The sequence below is a fragment of the Salmo salar genome, chromosome 03 (genome assembly GCF_965601325.2).
Source record: "Salmo salar chromosome 03, fSalSal1, whole genome shotgun sequence".
NCBI classification, from domain to species: domain Eukaryota; kingdom Metazoa; phylum Chordata; class Actinopteri; order Salmoniformes; family Salmonidae; genus Salmo; species Salmo salar.
This window is the reverse complement of record NC_138293.1, coordinates 76588782-76604729: the sequence shown is the minus strand read 5'-3', so window position 1 is coordinate 76604729 and position 15948 is coordinate 76588782. Positions and strand designations below refer to the sequence as shown.

Sequence of the window (15948 nt, the reverse complement as noted above, 5' to 3'; positions counted from 1 at the left end):
AAATCTGAACCAAACATATGCCCCTCCAGAGCTGACCAAATCTTAAGAAATCATAGATGATTATTTTTGGCACAAATTAAGGCCGGTCTGGAAATCAACCTCTGTTGACGTTGAAATCAAGACCAAAGTGGACTGACCAAATTTCACCAAATCTTCAACATCCATGGACATCCTACGTCAGTCAGTGCTCACTGGATGTGTGCATCTCTGTGTGTGTGTGTGTGTGTGTGTGTGTGTGTGTGTGTGTGTGTGTGTGTGTGTGTGTGTGTGTGTGTGTGTGTGTGTGTGTGTGTGTGTGTGTGTGTGTGTGTGTGTGTGTGTGTGTGTGTGTGTGTGTGTGTGTGTGTGTGTGTGTGTGTGTGTGTGGACGTGTTTAACTATACTTGTGGCGACCAGAAAATAATAGTAAACAAACAAACTTTGGACTATTTCTAAGGTGTTTAGTTAGGGTTGATGTTAGAATTAGGTGTAGGAGATACGGTTTGGGTTAGGAGCTATGTTTAGGTTTAGGGTTAGGATTAAGGTTAGGTTTTGGGGTTAATGTTAGGGTTAAAGTTAGGATTAGGGTTAGGTTAGAGCAGGGGTTCCCAAACCTTTTTGATATTTAAAAAAACCTGTGACCCCACCATGTAAAAAAAGGGTGACATAATCAAAAGACAATGTTGACTTTTTTTAAATGGTCTATTACAAATAAGTCTGACAGTGCTTTTGAAAGTATTTCAATCTGAAGAAAGTGTGGTTTGAAGTAACTGAAATGCAAGGTTATGGGAAGTTCAGAAGATCATCAGGCAAACATTTTGTATGATCTTCTGTGCAGTCTGATGTAGTGTCTGGTCTTGTCCACTCTGTTCTGAGTGGCTTTTGGGCATTGTAGAGGAACACATACGTGTTCCTGAGAGTCATATCGTTCAGTGATGGGGTCAAAATATTTTGTAGCTTAAACCATTCAAAAGATAAACCATTCATCTCTGTTTATTATAAACATAATCTAGCAGCTAACGGAGGTTACTGACATAACCCCAATGGTGTAAAAAGTACCAAATTGTCATACTTGAGTAAAAGTAAAACATACCTTAATAGATAATGACTCAAGTAAAAGTGAAAGTTTCCCAGTAAAATACTATTTGAGTATCAAAAGTAAAAGTATAAATCATTTCAAATCCTTATATTAAGCAGTGGTGGAACAAGTACCCAGTTTAAAAATATACTTAAGTATCAAAAGTAAATGTCATTGCTAAAATATACTTAATTATCAAAAGTAAAAGTATAAATTATTTCAAGTTTCTTATATTAAGCAAACCAGACGGCATCATTTTTTTTTGTTTTTTTTGGTTTCGGATAGCCAGGGGCATGCTCTAACACTCAGACATCATTTACAAACGAAGTGAGTGCCAGATCAGAGGCAGTAGAGATACCCAGGCATGTTCTCTTGATAAGAGTGTAAATTAGACCATTTTTCGGTCAAAATGTAACAAGTACTTTTGGGTGTCAGGGAAAATGTATGGAGTAAAACGTACATTATTTTCTTTAGGAATGTAGTGAAGTAAATGTAAAAGTTGTCAAAAATATAAATAGTTAAGTACAGATAGAAAAAAACGACTTAAGTAGTCCTTTAAAGTATTTTTACTTAAGTACTTTACACCACTGCTATACATTGGTATTGCACACCCTTCCAGTCAATCATACGCGCTACTTTGTAGAAGTTGTCAAAGATCGGTGAGATTTTTTTACTCATTTTTTTTCAGTTGCGCGCACAGTGGTCAGAACTGATCTGAAGCTAGTTGTTCGGGGAAGTAGGCGACTTTATTCCTGCTATGACTAACTTTGATCACAAGCAATAAATAGCCTACAACTCGTGGTCGCTGACAGTCTATGGAAAATGTACGTATACAATGCGGTATGAGTGAAGCGAAGTAGGCTACTAGACTACAAGAACAAGCATTCATGGCTACCGATGAGTCAACAGTGATATTGTAACTTTTACTGAAGTCCAAATTCGCTTCTAGGCTACAAATGGGTTCCATGTTTGATCTGAGCGCTGCTGTAAGACTATATTTGCTGTCTTGTTTCGTTGTATCTGTGGACTTCACTTTAGGCTTGGGACAAAGCCAAGATACTGAATTCACGTTTCTACTCCCTGCCGGTAGAACAGAATGTTTCTACCAAACAGCTACGAAGAACGGAAGCTTGGAAGTAGAATACCAGGTAGCAGGCTTGGACAATTTAGTTTTCTGTGGTATTGAAAACACAGCGGACATACTTTGTGTCATTCTCTCTCTCTCTCTCTCTCTCTCTCTCTCTCTCTCTCTCTCTCTCTCTGTGTGTGTGTGTGTGTGTCTGTGTGTGGTGCAATTTCGTGCCTCTATTATAACAATGTTATAAGTTGTATTAGTCAGTCAGTTACTGGATGCTTTATTGTTACAGCCAAAGGACTTTGCTCAGATGCAAATAATGAGATAAGGCATCTTCCTTCCATACAGGTGGAGTCTATAAGACAGAGCCAGCTTGAATAGCTGCTGGCGTTGGCATGAAGGGTCAAGGCAGGGGAAGTGTTTACAAAGGGATCCACTGTGTCAGCATAAGGCCAGATACTCGAACTAACCTCTGAGCTATAGTAGCTGTAGTAGGCCTGTGGCTTCTTCTTCTCCTCTAGACATGTAAAGAGAAGGAGAGCGCTTACCACCAAGTGTAGGCCTACTTGGTGTGTTAGTAGTCATGCGCTTTGCTGCAAAATGCATATTAAACATGAAGATGTGCCATCCCCTATTTATATATAGCATTTTAGTCATTTAGAAGACACGGTTGCAGAGTTAGTCAGTTGACTAGTATAAAAGTGTAAACCACTACAGGTTAAGCCCTTCATAGATTAAAGTTGAAGTGATGCTCATCATGCTACGGTATCAATGCCTACTCTATATACTGGAAACCCCTGTTCCCAATCCTCACACTGTACCAAGGCCCTCTGGCAGACACATGACTGTGATAGGATGTCATGTTCCTCGCCACCCAACCCGCCAAGCCGTGACACATTTCTGTGGACTCTATGTGTGTGTGTGTGTGTGTGTGTGTGTGTGTGTGTGTGTGTGTGTGTGTGTGTGTGTGTGTGTGTGTGTGTGTGTGTGTGTGTGTGTGTGTGTGTGTGTGTGTGTGTGTGTGTGTGTGTGTGTGTGTGTGTGAGTCTGTGTGGAGCCTGGCAGGCTTACTGTGGTATCCACACAGCAACAGCTGAGACACACAGGGCTGAGAGAGATGACAGCTTGAGAGAGCAAGCTGAAGGACTGTGAGGATTGAGATGTTTTATACAGCAGTCTGTGGTGTGTGTCTGTCTGCCTGACTGTCTCTGCCTGTCTGTCTGTCCGTCTGTTACCCTCTCTCAACCAAGACAATGACACCACACTGGCAATGGTAGTGACTCATGCCTGAGGCCTAGTTTATATGGCCTAACATGCTGTGTTTCCCTCCTTATGTTTCTGCTGCCTGAGAGTGGTGTTACTTTGACATAAACGGACAGGTGCTGGGGAGTGGGTATACTGGCTAGCCTCTCCTTGCTGTAGCTTTAACTGAAGTTACTTTAGGTTGGTCGTGACCTGGTGGATCTATTTGAACTCATATCTACTGTGTTGTAGAGTATGAATATGGCAATCAGAGACTGCTAATGACCGGATTAACCATAAACTGTGCAAATACTTGGAACAAATACTATATCCATTGTTGTAGTGGAAGGTATACACAGGTATACACTGTATATCCACTTCTTTTTCAGTTGGCATTGTGTATACTCACTTCTTAATCCCCACAATGCATATCAAAGTAGTGTAGTGGAGGTATACGCCATATCAGTTAAAACCTGTTGGGGCTAGGGGGCAGTATTTGCACGGCCGGATAAAAAACGTACCCGATTTAAACTGGTTACTACTCTTGCCCAGAAATGAGATTAGTAGATTTGGATAGAAAACACTCTAACGTTTCTAAAATAGTTTGAATGGTGTCTGTGAGTATAACAGAACTCATATGGCAGGCCAAAACCTGAGAAGATTCCATACAGGAAGTGCCCTGTCTGACAATTTGTTGTCCTTCTGTTGCATCTCTACCGAAAATACAGCATCTGTGCTGTAACATGGCATTTTCTAAGGCTTCCATTGGCTCTCAGAAGCCGCCAGAAAGTGGAATGGGGTGTCTGCTGTCTCTGGGCGAAGAACAGCAGGACAGTTTGTGAGTGGTCAGCCTGGGGACAGTGAGACTGAGATGCGCATTCACGAGAATTCTCCATTTTTTTCTTTCAGCCTTTGAATGAATACAATGTTGCCCGGTTGGAATATTATCGCTATTTTACGAGAAAAATAGCATAAAAATTGATTTTAAACAGCGTTTGACATGCTTCTAAGTACGGTAATGGAATATTTTGAATTTTTTGTCACGAAATGCGCTCGCACGTCACCCTTCGGATAGTGACCTGAACGCACAAACAAAACGGAGCTATTTGAATATAACTATGGATTATTTGGAACCAAAACAACATTTGTTGTTGAAGTAGAAGTCCTGGGAGTGCATTCTGACAAAGAACAGCAAAGGTAATCCAATTTTTCTAATAGTAATTCTGAGTTTAGTGAGCCCCAAACTTGGTGGGTGTCAAAATAGCTAGCCGTGATGGCTGAGCTATGTACTCAGAATATTGCAAAATGTGCTTTCGCCGAAAAGCTATTTTAAAATCTGACACCGCGATTGCATAAAGGAGTTCTGTATCTATAATTCTTAAAATAATTGTTATGTTTTTTGTGAACATTTATCATGAGTCATTTAGTAAATTCACTGGAAGTTTTCGGTGGGTATGCTAGTTCTGAACATCACATGCTAATGTAAAAAGCTGTTTTTTTACATAAATATGAACTTGATTGAACAAAACATGCATGTATTGTATAACATAATGTCCTAGGAGTGTCATCTGATGAAGATCATCAAAGGTTAGTGCTGCATTTAGCTATGGTTTTGGTTTTTGTGACATATATGCTTGCTTTGAAAATGGCTGTGTGATTATTTTTGGCAGGGTACTCTCCTGACATAATCTAATGTTTTGCTTTCGCTGTAAAGCCTTTTTGAAATCGGACAATGTGGTTAGATTAACGAGAGTCTTGTCTTTAAAATGGTGTAAAATAGTCATATGTTTGAGAAATTTAAGTTATAGCATTTTTGAGGTATTTGTATTTCGCGCCACGCGATTCCACTGGCTGTTGACTTGCGTCCCACCTAGCCCATAGAGGTTAATAAGGCTGATGGAACAGATCAGAATTTTTAGCTTAAAATGTTGATAAACTATTATGAGGTAGACCTATACACAAATGTTCCAAAATGACATTTGAATGAAAACACTGTTCTAAAAAGCGATTTCATGGACAGAGATGGAAACATCTGTTAGAAATGTAGAAAGAAGGGAGATCTAAAGATGCAACAGCTATCATGGGTTGCTAATATGACTAGGATAATGCCTTTGGCTGCTAGACAATGACAGAAAATGTATAGAAAACCAATAGAACAGGAGAACGCATATGAGGAAGTCTTTATAAAGTAATTGCCTCTACGTTTCTATGGTGGGATTTTGGCTGTAGGCTACTTTGAAGCAAAGTAAGACATGACTCATATGAAGTAAAACGTCCAGGTTTCAAACAATTAAGGATCAGGAAAAATATAACAATGCATAGATGGAAAGGCTTTCCCAAAATCCTTATCAATGAAATGTTAACTAGCTACAAAGTAGTCTATGCTTACCTGGCAGAATGACATCATGATTATCTGCATCAATCCAGTGGTAATTTGTTTTGCAAACTCCATATCATGTGCTACAGAAACACAGCTAACCAAACAACAGTGCTAGGTGCTTGTGCACTTGAATTAAAAGGTAACTACACTCAAAATGTTATTTTATTTATTTATCCCAGACCAGTTTTTCTGTTAAGTGTGACTTTGAAAGCAAAAAAAATGTAAAAACTTGACTGAATTTCTGACTCAGTTAACAGTCTAATTTATCTGTTTCAATAGTAGGCCTGTTAACTTATTTGCACGGTACAGCTTGGGTTGGCCTGACTGTGAAAGTCCATTATGAACAGTACAGCTTGGGTTGGCCTGACTGTGAAAGTCCATTATGAACAGTACAGCTTGGGTTGGCCTGACTGTGAAAGACCATTATGAACAGTACAGCTTGGGTTGGCCTGACTGTGAAAGACCATTATGAACAGTACAGCTTGGGTTGGCCTGACTGTGAAAGACCATTATGAACAGTACAGCTTGGGTTGGCCTGACTGTGAAAGACCATTATGGGATTGATCATTTTAGGCCATTCAGAGTGTATGTCACTGTTTGTCATTTAATTCTTTACACAGGGCACTTTTCCGTCGTCGGCCGGGCCATTTTGGAAATGGGCAAATTAGTGTAAAATCACTTCTCCAGGCACCACTACAACACTGACTATCTCACCAGCACACTGTTCATGTGTCTACAGTATGTATGGAAGTGGAGACGTGGTGGATTTCAGTCTGTCTATAGTGTCTGTCTGTAACACTGGATATTCTCATAGGAACACTTTGAGTTGGATTATAATATCATTTAATCCATTCCCTCCTGTTCCAGGTGATTGCAGGTGCAGGCCTGGATGTGGGCTTCACCCTGATCTCCCCCAGCGGATACAAGCTGGCATCTGAGTTCAGGACATCTGACGGCATCCACACGTGAGTGGGCAAAACCTACTAACACAACCCTGACCTGCTCTAACTTCTCTGGAGTGGTATGAAGGTCTCACCATGCTCGATGGTGTGTCATTGAAAGTTTTTGTAAGGTGATGCAAAAGACACCTTTCCCTCCTCTGGCTTACAGACAGTAAAGTTGAACACTATTCTATATGACAGTCTGAATACTGTCTGACTTGCTCTGACCCTCTCTGACATCATGCTGTTCTTCCTCATTGGTCTGTCTCCCAGGGTGGAGCCTACAGAGGACGGAGACTACCGGCTGTGTTTTGACAACAGCTTCAGTAAGCTTTCTGAGAAGATGGTGTTCTTCGAGGTGATTGTGGAGGGCCAGCCTGGGGACGCCTGGGGCGATGAAGAGTGGGCTGACATGGCCGAGCCAGAGAGCATGGTGGAGTACAAACTGGAAGACATTAGGGTGAGAAGGACAGGAGGAACACCCAAACGTTCAGCCACTGGGACTGGTGTCTTTCTATCACTCTATTTTTACACATCCCCTTTTTTGTCATTTTGTCTTTTCATCCTGTTTGTCTCTCCTGTTTCACATTTTTCCTCTCATTCCTGCTGTCAATGTTCTATACATTCTTGTGTTCTCTCGTATCCTCTCCCACCTTACCCACTGTCTCTCTCCCTGCCTCTCCCTGTAGGAGACCATGGACTCAGTGCACAGGCACCTGGAGCGGAGCCGGCAGCTTCAGACCATGCTGAGGGCCTTCGAGGCCCGGGACCGCTACCTACTGGAGGACAACCTGTGGAGGGTCTCCTTCTGGTCCTCCTTGAGCCTCCTGGTCATCCTGACCGTGGCCGTCACACAGGTCTACACCCTCCGACGCCTCTTCGACGACAAGAGGGTCTGCAAACCCTAGTGTCCAGTGGTATCTTCCACCACCCCCACACTCTTCCCAGTGGTATCTTCCACCACCCCCACATCATGCCCAGTGATATCTTCCAGCAGACCCACACAAGGCCCAATGGTATCTTCCACCACCCCCACACCCTTCCCAGTGGGATCTTCCACCACCCCCACACCCTTTCCGGTGGTATCTTCCACCACCCCCTTCCCAGTGGTATCTTCCGCAAAGATGCCATAGAAGGGTGTTGCGACTAACAGGAACCTACTGTAAAGTAATGGTCTCAGAGATTGTAGAAGAGAGAGAGACTATTGACAACTGTGATGTGTGGTAAATGCGGGACTGTTAGTAAGGATTTAGTGATGTTTGTGTGTGATGAGCTTGATTCAGCTTTTGAGTGGCAGAAAAGTGCATGTTTGTACGTGAGTCATAAACACTGTATAATGTTTTGACAATTTAGTGTCAATCTATCAAACAACAAATCAATGCAATAACAGATCATGTGGTTGTATGTTTTTAACATGGGATCTTAAGAGTGACTTTACAAATATCATTTATTTAATGACATGGTTATAACACAACTACAGCAAAATAAACACACACAAAAAAAACATTCTACTGTGAAATAAATTAATTCTGGAGAAAGAGTAGCCTCGCAAAGCCACTGATCCATTTACATTTTACATTTTAGTCATTTAGCAGACGCTCTTATCCAGAGCGACTTACAGTAGTGAATACATACATTTCATTTTGATTTCATGCATTTTTTTTTTGTTGTACTGGCCCCCCGTGGGAATCGAACCCACAACCCTGGCGTTGCACACACCATGCTCTACCAACTGAGCCACAGGGAAGGCTCAGGATCCCACAAGCTTACATTAAAAGCTGCAGTGGTTATCAGTCTGGTAATTACGAGGCAAGAGAAAGAACTGGGCACATGGGATGGTTTTATTGAAGTACAGATATTACATTTTTATTGAAATGTATAGTGTTTGACAGAGATCTGGTGAGACGAAGCCAAAGAGTTGAGACATTCAAAAAATGATTCCTGCCAGGAGAATGTTGCAAAGTCAACCACAAGCATAGTTGTTATATACACCTCCAACACCACAAAACAAGATACAATCATTAATTTGAAAAAAAGATTGTATTTATAAAACCATAAAATCTCAATGATCCATTCCTTTCAATTACAGGTACAGTAGTGCAAATTTGAGTGTCAGAAGTGTGCAGAGAAAGAAAATAAGGCAATCTTATTGGCTACCATAAAACAGCACTGGATTAAAGGCATATCGCAAAGTTCTGCTGTTGGATTTATTATTGACACTGTACTACATTATAATCGCATTACCGGTATATGCCCTTCTTCATACAATTACCCTTACTACAGTATAAATAAACTGTATAATAATAACATACAGCATATGCCATATAGAAGAGGCTTTTATTCTAAGTGATTTACAGTCATCCCTGCATACATTTCACGTATGAGTGGTCTCAGCAGGATTCGAACCTACGACCCTTGGTGTTGCAAGCACAATGCTCTACCGACTGACCCTTGCGGAAGGCATCCACTGGAACTGGAATATACATGGTTTGAAGCTCTTCTGAACATGACATGACCCTCGCTGTTAAAAGCTTTGTATGCTTCAGTGCTCACTCAGCAGTGGAGTACCCAGCACTACCTGATTCATTGAACTGTTCCTAGCATCCTTCACCTCATCCCTTCAAATAGTCACCTTACCGTTTGGTTTTGGGGCCCTCCCAGTACACTACCATATAATATTACTGGCTGTCATCATCCCATGTGGTGTTCCCCAACTGACACACCAGATGATTAACTGTAGCACCGAACTCACAACACAGTGTGAGTGAGATCTCAAATAATCATATCTACACTTCCACCTACACACAATCATCTAAATAAACCAAACTTCTACACTTCAATCATTTTTATAGGAGTGTTCTACAAACGTGTTCAATAGTAATTAAGACACTAATCTGTTGAGAAATGGCCATATTTTAAAACTGCACTGTACATAAAACCAAGAGGAGAGGTTGTGCCCCAGGAGATAGCTAACACAAACAAATCACTGGATTTCATTACCAATTTGGCACATGAGCAGTCAAACAATTTTATCAGTACAAAAATAATTTCATTTTCTCAATGTTTGTTTAGTATGGAAATAGTGAACAGAAGTTGAACCCGTACTGAGAGTGGTGTCAGAATTCAGCTAGGCTACAGCTCGCTAAAACCCCTGGAGTTTGGACATTTCAGAATACATCCCCCACACTTCCAGAACAGTCTGGGTAGGTGCCAGCTATTAAAGGCCCAATGCAGCTGTTTTTATCTCAAAATCAAATCATTTCTGGGTAACAATTAAGTACCTTACTGTGATTGTTTTCAGTTTCAAAAATGAAAATAAAACAAAAATAACTTCTTAGCAAAGAGCAATTTGTCAACCAAGAATGTTGCTAGGACTGTCTGGGAGTGGTCTGAGCGGGGAGGGGAAAACTGAAAACTAGCTGTTATTGGCAGAAAGGTTTGGAAGTCTCTTTCTTACTGGTGGATTAACTAATATACAGCCTGGTGATGACAACAGGCAGGATAAAACTCCATCCCACCAAAACAGGCTGAAATTTCAGGTGTTTTTTCAAACCACCCTCACACTAAAAGTGCATTATCATAATTGTCACAGTATAATTTCAACCTCATAGTGTGGAACGATATATAAAGCATAGAGATATCACCCTTTTTACTGTACTGGGCCTTTAACAGTTTTAATGAGATGGTGAGTGAGGGTAAAGTTGTCTTCTTTACCACGTGACCGTTCTCTCCGTTTTTTTATTACAGCTTATGCAATGAGATTTCATTTCACTTTATGAAAAAATAAACTTTTAAAGGAGGCTGCTTTTTCTGAAATGCCGTCAGTTATTGTAAAACGAGTACGTTTGACAGTTGCCATTGAAAAAGCTGTCTCTTGTATTTCATGTTATAAACTAAGTTATGGCTTTTAGAGTTTAATCAGTTCTGAAACCTATTCCTTGGAGAATATTTAAGGTTAATGGTGTTCAAAGTTTAGAAATTCTTCGCAGGCTTGGTTCTCTTGCTGGTATGTGGATAGTGCATCTCCAATCCTATCCTGCTTTGGGGCAAGGTCACCACTGGTTACGACGAGCAGGAGCAGGCCGCCTGTTCAGGGACAATCATAAGGACAGACCAACATTAATAACTCTCTCCCATTCAAGTATTTTTGATGCGTAATACAGTTTGGTGATTGTGAGGGGTCTAACAACTCACAAAAAAACTTCTCAAAAGGTCTGTTGTAAGGGAAGACCTAAGAACATTAATTTCCTATAATTGAGTTTGTGTCCATCACATTTTCTACTTCTTCCTGCTTTCTTTAGCTGATGATCCCTCCTACTACCATAGCTGCCTGTTTTCTACAGGCAATGTGATCTATTATGTGCAGCAAGAGAAATCAAATCAAGTTGATTAGACCATAAACTTGAACATTTAATTGAAAAACAGTATACTTGTACACCAAAGGCCTTCTACAACCCACCACCACTATTATTACTAACACTACAGCAGAGTATTGAGTTGTATAGTAGAGTATTGAGTTGTATAGTAGAGTATGTGCACCTTGCATTCAGAGAAACATCAGGAAGGAAGAAAAAAGAAGAGAATGAATAAGTTACTATTCCAGGAATTCTTGTTCTTCACAACTTTCATTCCACTTTTAACTCAAGTCAAAAGGCAGGCAGCCCATTGGCACAGAAACACCATAGCAACATCCACAGTGAAGGAGGGGGAAGAAGAGAGGAAGGCATACCAGGAGAGAGAACCATGAGTGAGGACAACCAATGAGAGAGGAGAGAGAGGGGAGACCACACAAGACACAAGGAGACACCAACCACCAGTCTCTTTATTGTACACCTCTTTATTTAGCGCTCATGTTCCAAATGGGTTCATTTGTTTATTCAAACCCAGGAAATTACTAGAGGCACTTGACAAGGCTTGCAAAAACTAAAGAAAGATTGATGCAGGTCAGTTCCCCCCACCCACAAGATGAAAGATACAGAGCATGGAGAGTTGGGGGGGGGGGGGCATCCATTATGGAGAAAAGGCAGTCACCAACATCTTACACTTTACAGATCAGGAGACAGGGTGTAGGGGGACAGGCTACAGTGACCGGTACCATCAGGTGACAGGGACACTTTCATAAGAACGGGACGTTTTCGATTCCCTTAAGATCCAACATCAGAGAGTGACAGCATAAATGTAAGGCCAAATCTCTTCCTAGTAGGGGTTCTATACTTGGTCAAGAGATTGAAACCTTTTGGAGCATGGATAGACTCCATTTCCCAGAGGCTTTAGTTGGAGTTAGCTGAGATCAGAGTCAGACACCCACTAGCAGCACGGTCACTGTAGACAGACCCGATGGGAAATGTATGGGAAGAAAAGCACATTCTGCCCAGAGAATATGGTTTTAGACAGTTCCTACCAAATTCACCCTCTACCTGTAGCACATTTACTCATAATGGATTTCTGGAAGGGGTACAAGGTATTGGACTGAGCTCTATAGAGTTGACAGGTTCTCCAGGCAGGATATGTATGTACACCAGAAAGAGCAACAAAAGTTAAACTCCCACCCCCTGCTCACACTCAATATTTATCACCAAATCAAAACGTTCATTTGTCACTCACCCTCCAAACTCCTCCCCATCCCACCCCCAAAATTCACCCAGTAAAATCAATGATCTAATTACCATCAGAGGAATCAAATTATATTCATCAGTACAGAATCCCATCTGTGAAGAGACACTCTTCACTCCTATTTAAACCCTCCCAGTGGCAACAGTTATTCCAACTAGAACCCTGTAGTCGAACTCACTACCAGAAAGATGTTCTGTCTCCCTTTCCAGGGGGGGGGGGGGGGGGGGGGGGGTAAGTAGGCTGAAGGTGCCGTATACAGCTGAAATAATTTCCATCAAAACGATACATGACAAATGCCCACGGTTATAAATAATGAATTAATGCGATCTGGAGATTAAATGTCAACGTTTCCCTACATCCCAAACTAAGTCAATATAACGGCTGTGTGTTAGTGCTTCAATTAGTATAACGATTACTACACATTAAAATGTTTGGTTTTCAATGAACACCATTAAACATCATTCTTCATCTATTATTTTTAAAACTGGAGACATCACCATCTCTGTGTGTCTGTACTGAGACTGTCCATCAGCTATGTACAACGGTGTTTCCAAGACACCGGGAGGGTCTCTCGTCCATAAAGACAAATTACCATTGAATTGTGACAGGAAGAAGTTTCGGTCCTAAACCGCCGTCTCTCCAGCTCTAACCACATAGCCCCCTTCCCTTTCCTGCCTCCCCACCCTCTCACCCTCCTCCAGGAGACCCTACTGTACTCTCCCCTTTACCTGTCCTTGTCCTGAATGGGACACCCGAGGTTGGTTAAGGCCTCAGTGAGGTTGACTTAAGGTGCTGGGATAACTCTATACTTAAGGATGCGTGGAGAAATCATCTCAAAGTGCTGACAACTCTCTCTCTGTTTATTGTGCATAGTCTTAAAGTAATGACAACCTCAACACTGGATGTATGGATGTACACAGAAGTGCTTCAAGTGGTCAATCTAGATGACATTTTCTCAACGTTGGCAGGACATTCCAATAATAACGGGCACATTTTATAAGGCTGCTCTCAGCTTGATGTGTAGCCATGCACTGCTCAATTGTCTTTTTCTGCCTCCTTTTGCTGTGATGAGACTGGTTTTAAAGCTACATACAGGGGGCATTAAAACAGACAAGTCACTCAAATAAAATAACAAGAAGAAAGTATTCATCAACACCACCGTAGTCGTAATAACAATAACTATTTTCCAGTATGAAATCAAGTTAGAAAAACCACAAAAAAATGAACAGGATGTCTGTGTATATTACACAGAGGTGTAGGGTGTAGGAGAGCACGAGGTGAGGGCACGTCTAAAGATGGAGGGAGGGAGGGTAGCTAGCCTTTTACGTTTAGAAAGGTTGTAGTCTATGCTGCACTCCACATTTTCAGAGAGGAAATTAACAATTCTGTTACCACAGAAAATAGGTAACTTAGGGACATGTCACTCCATGTAACCATCCACATCTGATGCCATGACTGCACCCTGCTGGTCAAAGGTGAGCGATTAAGACTTTATGAATCTTTTGATACATATGGTACAATATCCAAAACAGTATAATTATCTCTCTTCTGATTCTGAAGATTCAAGTGGTTATGGTTCCTTTGCTTCTTTAGAATGTGGAGACCAGAGAGAGCCCACATGTGTTGGAGACTAAGGGAGGGTTAGCAGCTTATATCAGAGAACAGTTTGACAGTCGACTACATTAGATAAGTCTGGTTGAAATAGCATATATCAATGTGCATAGATACTGTATAGGGGCCCCCTCCTCCCCTGCTCTCTAGCCCTCCCCTCTGGCCTCAGTGCACACACACACACACACACACACACACACACACACACACAGGTGAGCCTGGCTGGTTCTACTGGGTAGTCTAGTCTAGCAGGGAGGGCTCGGCAGGGCGGATTATGGTGGGCCGGTGAGGAGCGCCAGGGGGTCTTCGGCTGCAGGGAGAGAGAGAGAGCAAGAACAGGAGGTGAGATATCCTCACGGAGAGATGAGAGAGAGAGTAATGAAACTAACCCAGAGAGATAGAGCAAGCAGGAGAACAGATGAGAGATCGTGAGACGTGAATGGAGAGAAACACTCCCACAGAGAGAGATAGGGAGAACAGAAGAAACAGAGAAAGGGAGTTGAGCACAAAAGAGAGAGGAGTTAAGAGATGGGCTTTATGAAACAGAGAAGATAACCAAGATAGAGGAAAGAGAAAGGAAGAGAAGCGTGTAGAGAAAAGGTTAATGTAGTAATGTGAAAGGTGGGATGGAGGAAACTTATATCCATCTATTGACGTCAACAGACAGTCAGAGCCAGGTGCTGCAGTTAGTGATAACCTGGCAATTCAACAATGAATAAAGAGGGTTACACAGGTTAATATAGTGTCGATGAGGAGACATTATTCCTGTGTGAGGATCGGTAGGTAGGTACTGCTCCCTCCTGAGAGGTGGAGGTGCTCTTACCTGGGCACGCCAGGGGGGATGCGAGCGGGCCGAGAGGGGATCAGTGGGGGGGCACTGAAAGGGTCCTGATGGTTGTTGCTGCCAAAGGCGTTAATGGGCGGCGGGCCCGGGCGAGAGGGGATGGGGGGCCCCCCAAACGCTGGGGAGGGGTTGAGGGGTGGTCCTGGCCTTGGGCCACTCACTGCAGGAGGACGGCTTGGGGGAGGGGCTGCTGCGGCCGGGGGGCGGCGCTGGGGGGTAGGACTGGAGAGAGACGAGAACAGAGAGAAAGAGGTGTGGGGAATGGAAAAAGAACAGAGACAATGAAATATACAATTTACAAACACTGCACAACAATAAGCTTTAGTCGACTGTACAGTCTCTTACACATGACCCCCTTTAGTTCCCACATGACCCCCTTTAGTTCCCACATGACCCCCTTTAGTTCCCACATGACCCCCTTTAGTTCCCACATGACCCCCTTTAGTTCCCACATGACCCCCTTTAGTTCCCACATGACCCCCTTTAGTTCCCACATGACCCCCTTTAGTTCCCACATGACCCCCTTTAGTTCCCACATGTGACAATGAATCAAGTAAAACATCTTCCATTACATGAATCTGAGAGAATTGAAGGTACATTCAACCCTCTCCTCTCACCTGGCCTCCTGCATCCAGCTGTCGTTGACGGGCGGCGGCACGGGGACCGTCACGGTGGTGGTGGTGATGTCACCGATGATGTGCAGTGCCTCCTTGAGGGCGTGGTACATGCGGAGCATCTCGTCGCGGCGCTGCGCCTGGTCAGCTGACTCCTCCATCAGGCTGTTTTGGTCACCTGACGAGTACAGGTAGGCCAGCAGCTCTGAGTGGATGAAGTCCTTAGCCTGGGGAGGAGAGGAGAGGAAGACCATCGACTACGGAGAAACGGTGCTGTCCTACTCCTTTCACATCATACTAGTCTGCATGGAAAGATGGAGTCACTGAATAGTCAATCTTCAATGATGCTAGAAAACACAAACACCCCGACGCTTGTGGAAACACGTCAACACATAGGTACACAAAGCTGGCATACAACCATTTGATGGAATCCCCTGCTATAAGACATACCGCCATTTGATGGAATCCCCTGCTATAAGACATACAACCATTTGATGGAATCCCCTGCTATAAGACATACAACCATTTGATGGAATCCCCTGCTATAAGACATACCACCATTTGATAGAAT

General features: G+C 42.6%; 2 protein-coding genes across 20 annotated transcripts in view; one reads left to right on the top strand and one right to left on the bottom strand.

Annotated features, from left to right (window-relative positions):
* The first annotated feature begins 1670 nt into the window (after positions 1 to 1670).
* LOC123741707 (transmembrane emp24 domain-containing protein 1) lies at positions 1671 to 8890 on the top strand. 2 transcript variants are annotated; one of them, XM_045715409.2, is made up of 4 exons: positions 1671 to 2205; positions 6622 to 6719; positions 6969 to 7155; positions 7385 to 8890. In XM_045715409.2, the coding sequence occupies exons 1-4, from the start codon at positions 2014 to 2016 to the stop codon at positions 7601 to 7603; spliced, it is 696 nt and encodes a 231-aa protein (XP_045571365.2). In that variant the 5' UTR covers positions 1671 to 2013; the 3' UTR covers positions 7604 to 8890. The 2 variants fall into 2 exon arrangements, with proteins under 2 accessions (XP_045571365.2, XP_045571366.2); XM_045715410.2 differs by having other exon boundaries at positions 1673 to 1881.
* The window catches only part of LOC106606829 (dynamin-2), a 41078-nt gene continuing 33648 nt past the window's right edge, over positions 8519 to 15948 (bottom strand). For 16 of the 18 annotated variants that reach the window (XM_082972309.1, XM_082972312.1, XM_082972313.1 and 13 more), the window contains 3 exons: positions 15381 to 15604; positions 14743 to 14985; positions 11513 to 14229 (listed from right to left, as the gene is read on the bottom strand). In XM_082972309.1, the coding sequence (XP_082828435.1) occupies positions 14160 to 14229; positions 14743 to 14985; positions 15381 to 15604 (537 nt within the window). In that variant the 3' untranslated portion in view covers positions 11513 to 14159. Of the gene's footprint in view, positions 10782 to 11512; positions 14230 to 14742; positions 14986 to 15376; positions 15605 to 15948 lie in introns of those variants that run through there. The other 2 variants (XM_082972316.1, XM_082972358.1) reach the window with 2 other exon arrangements.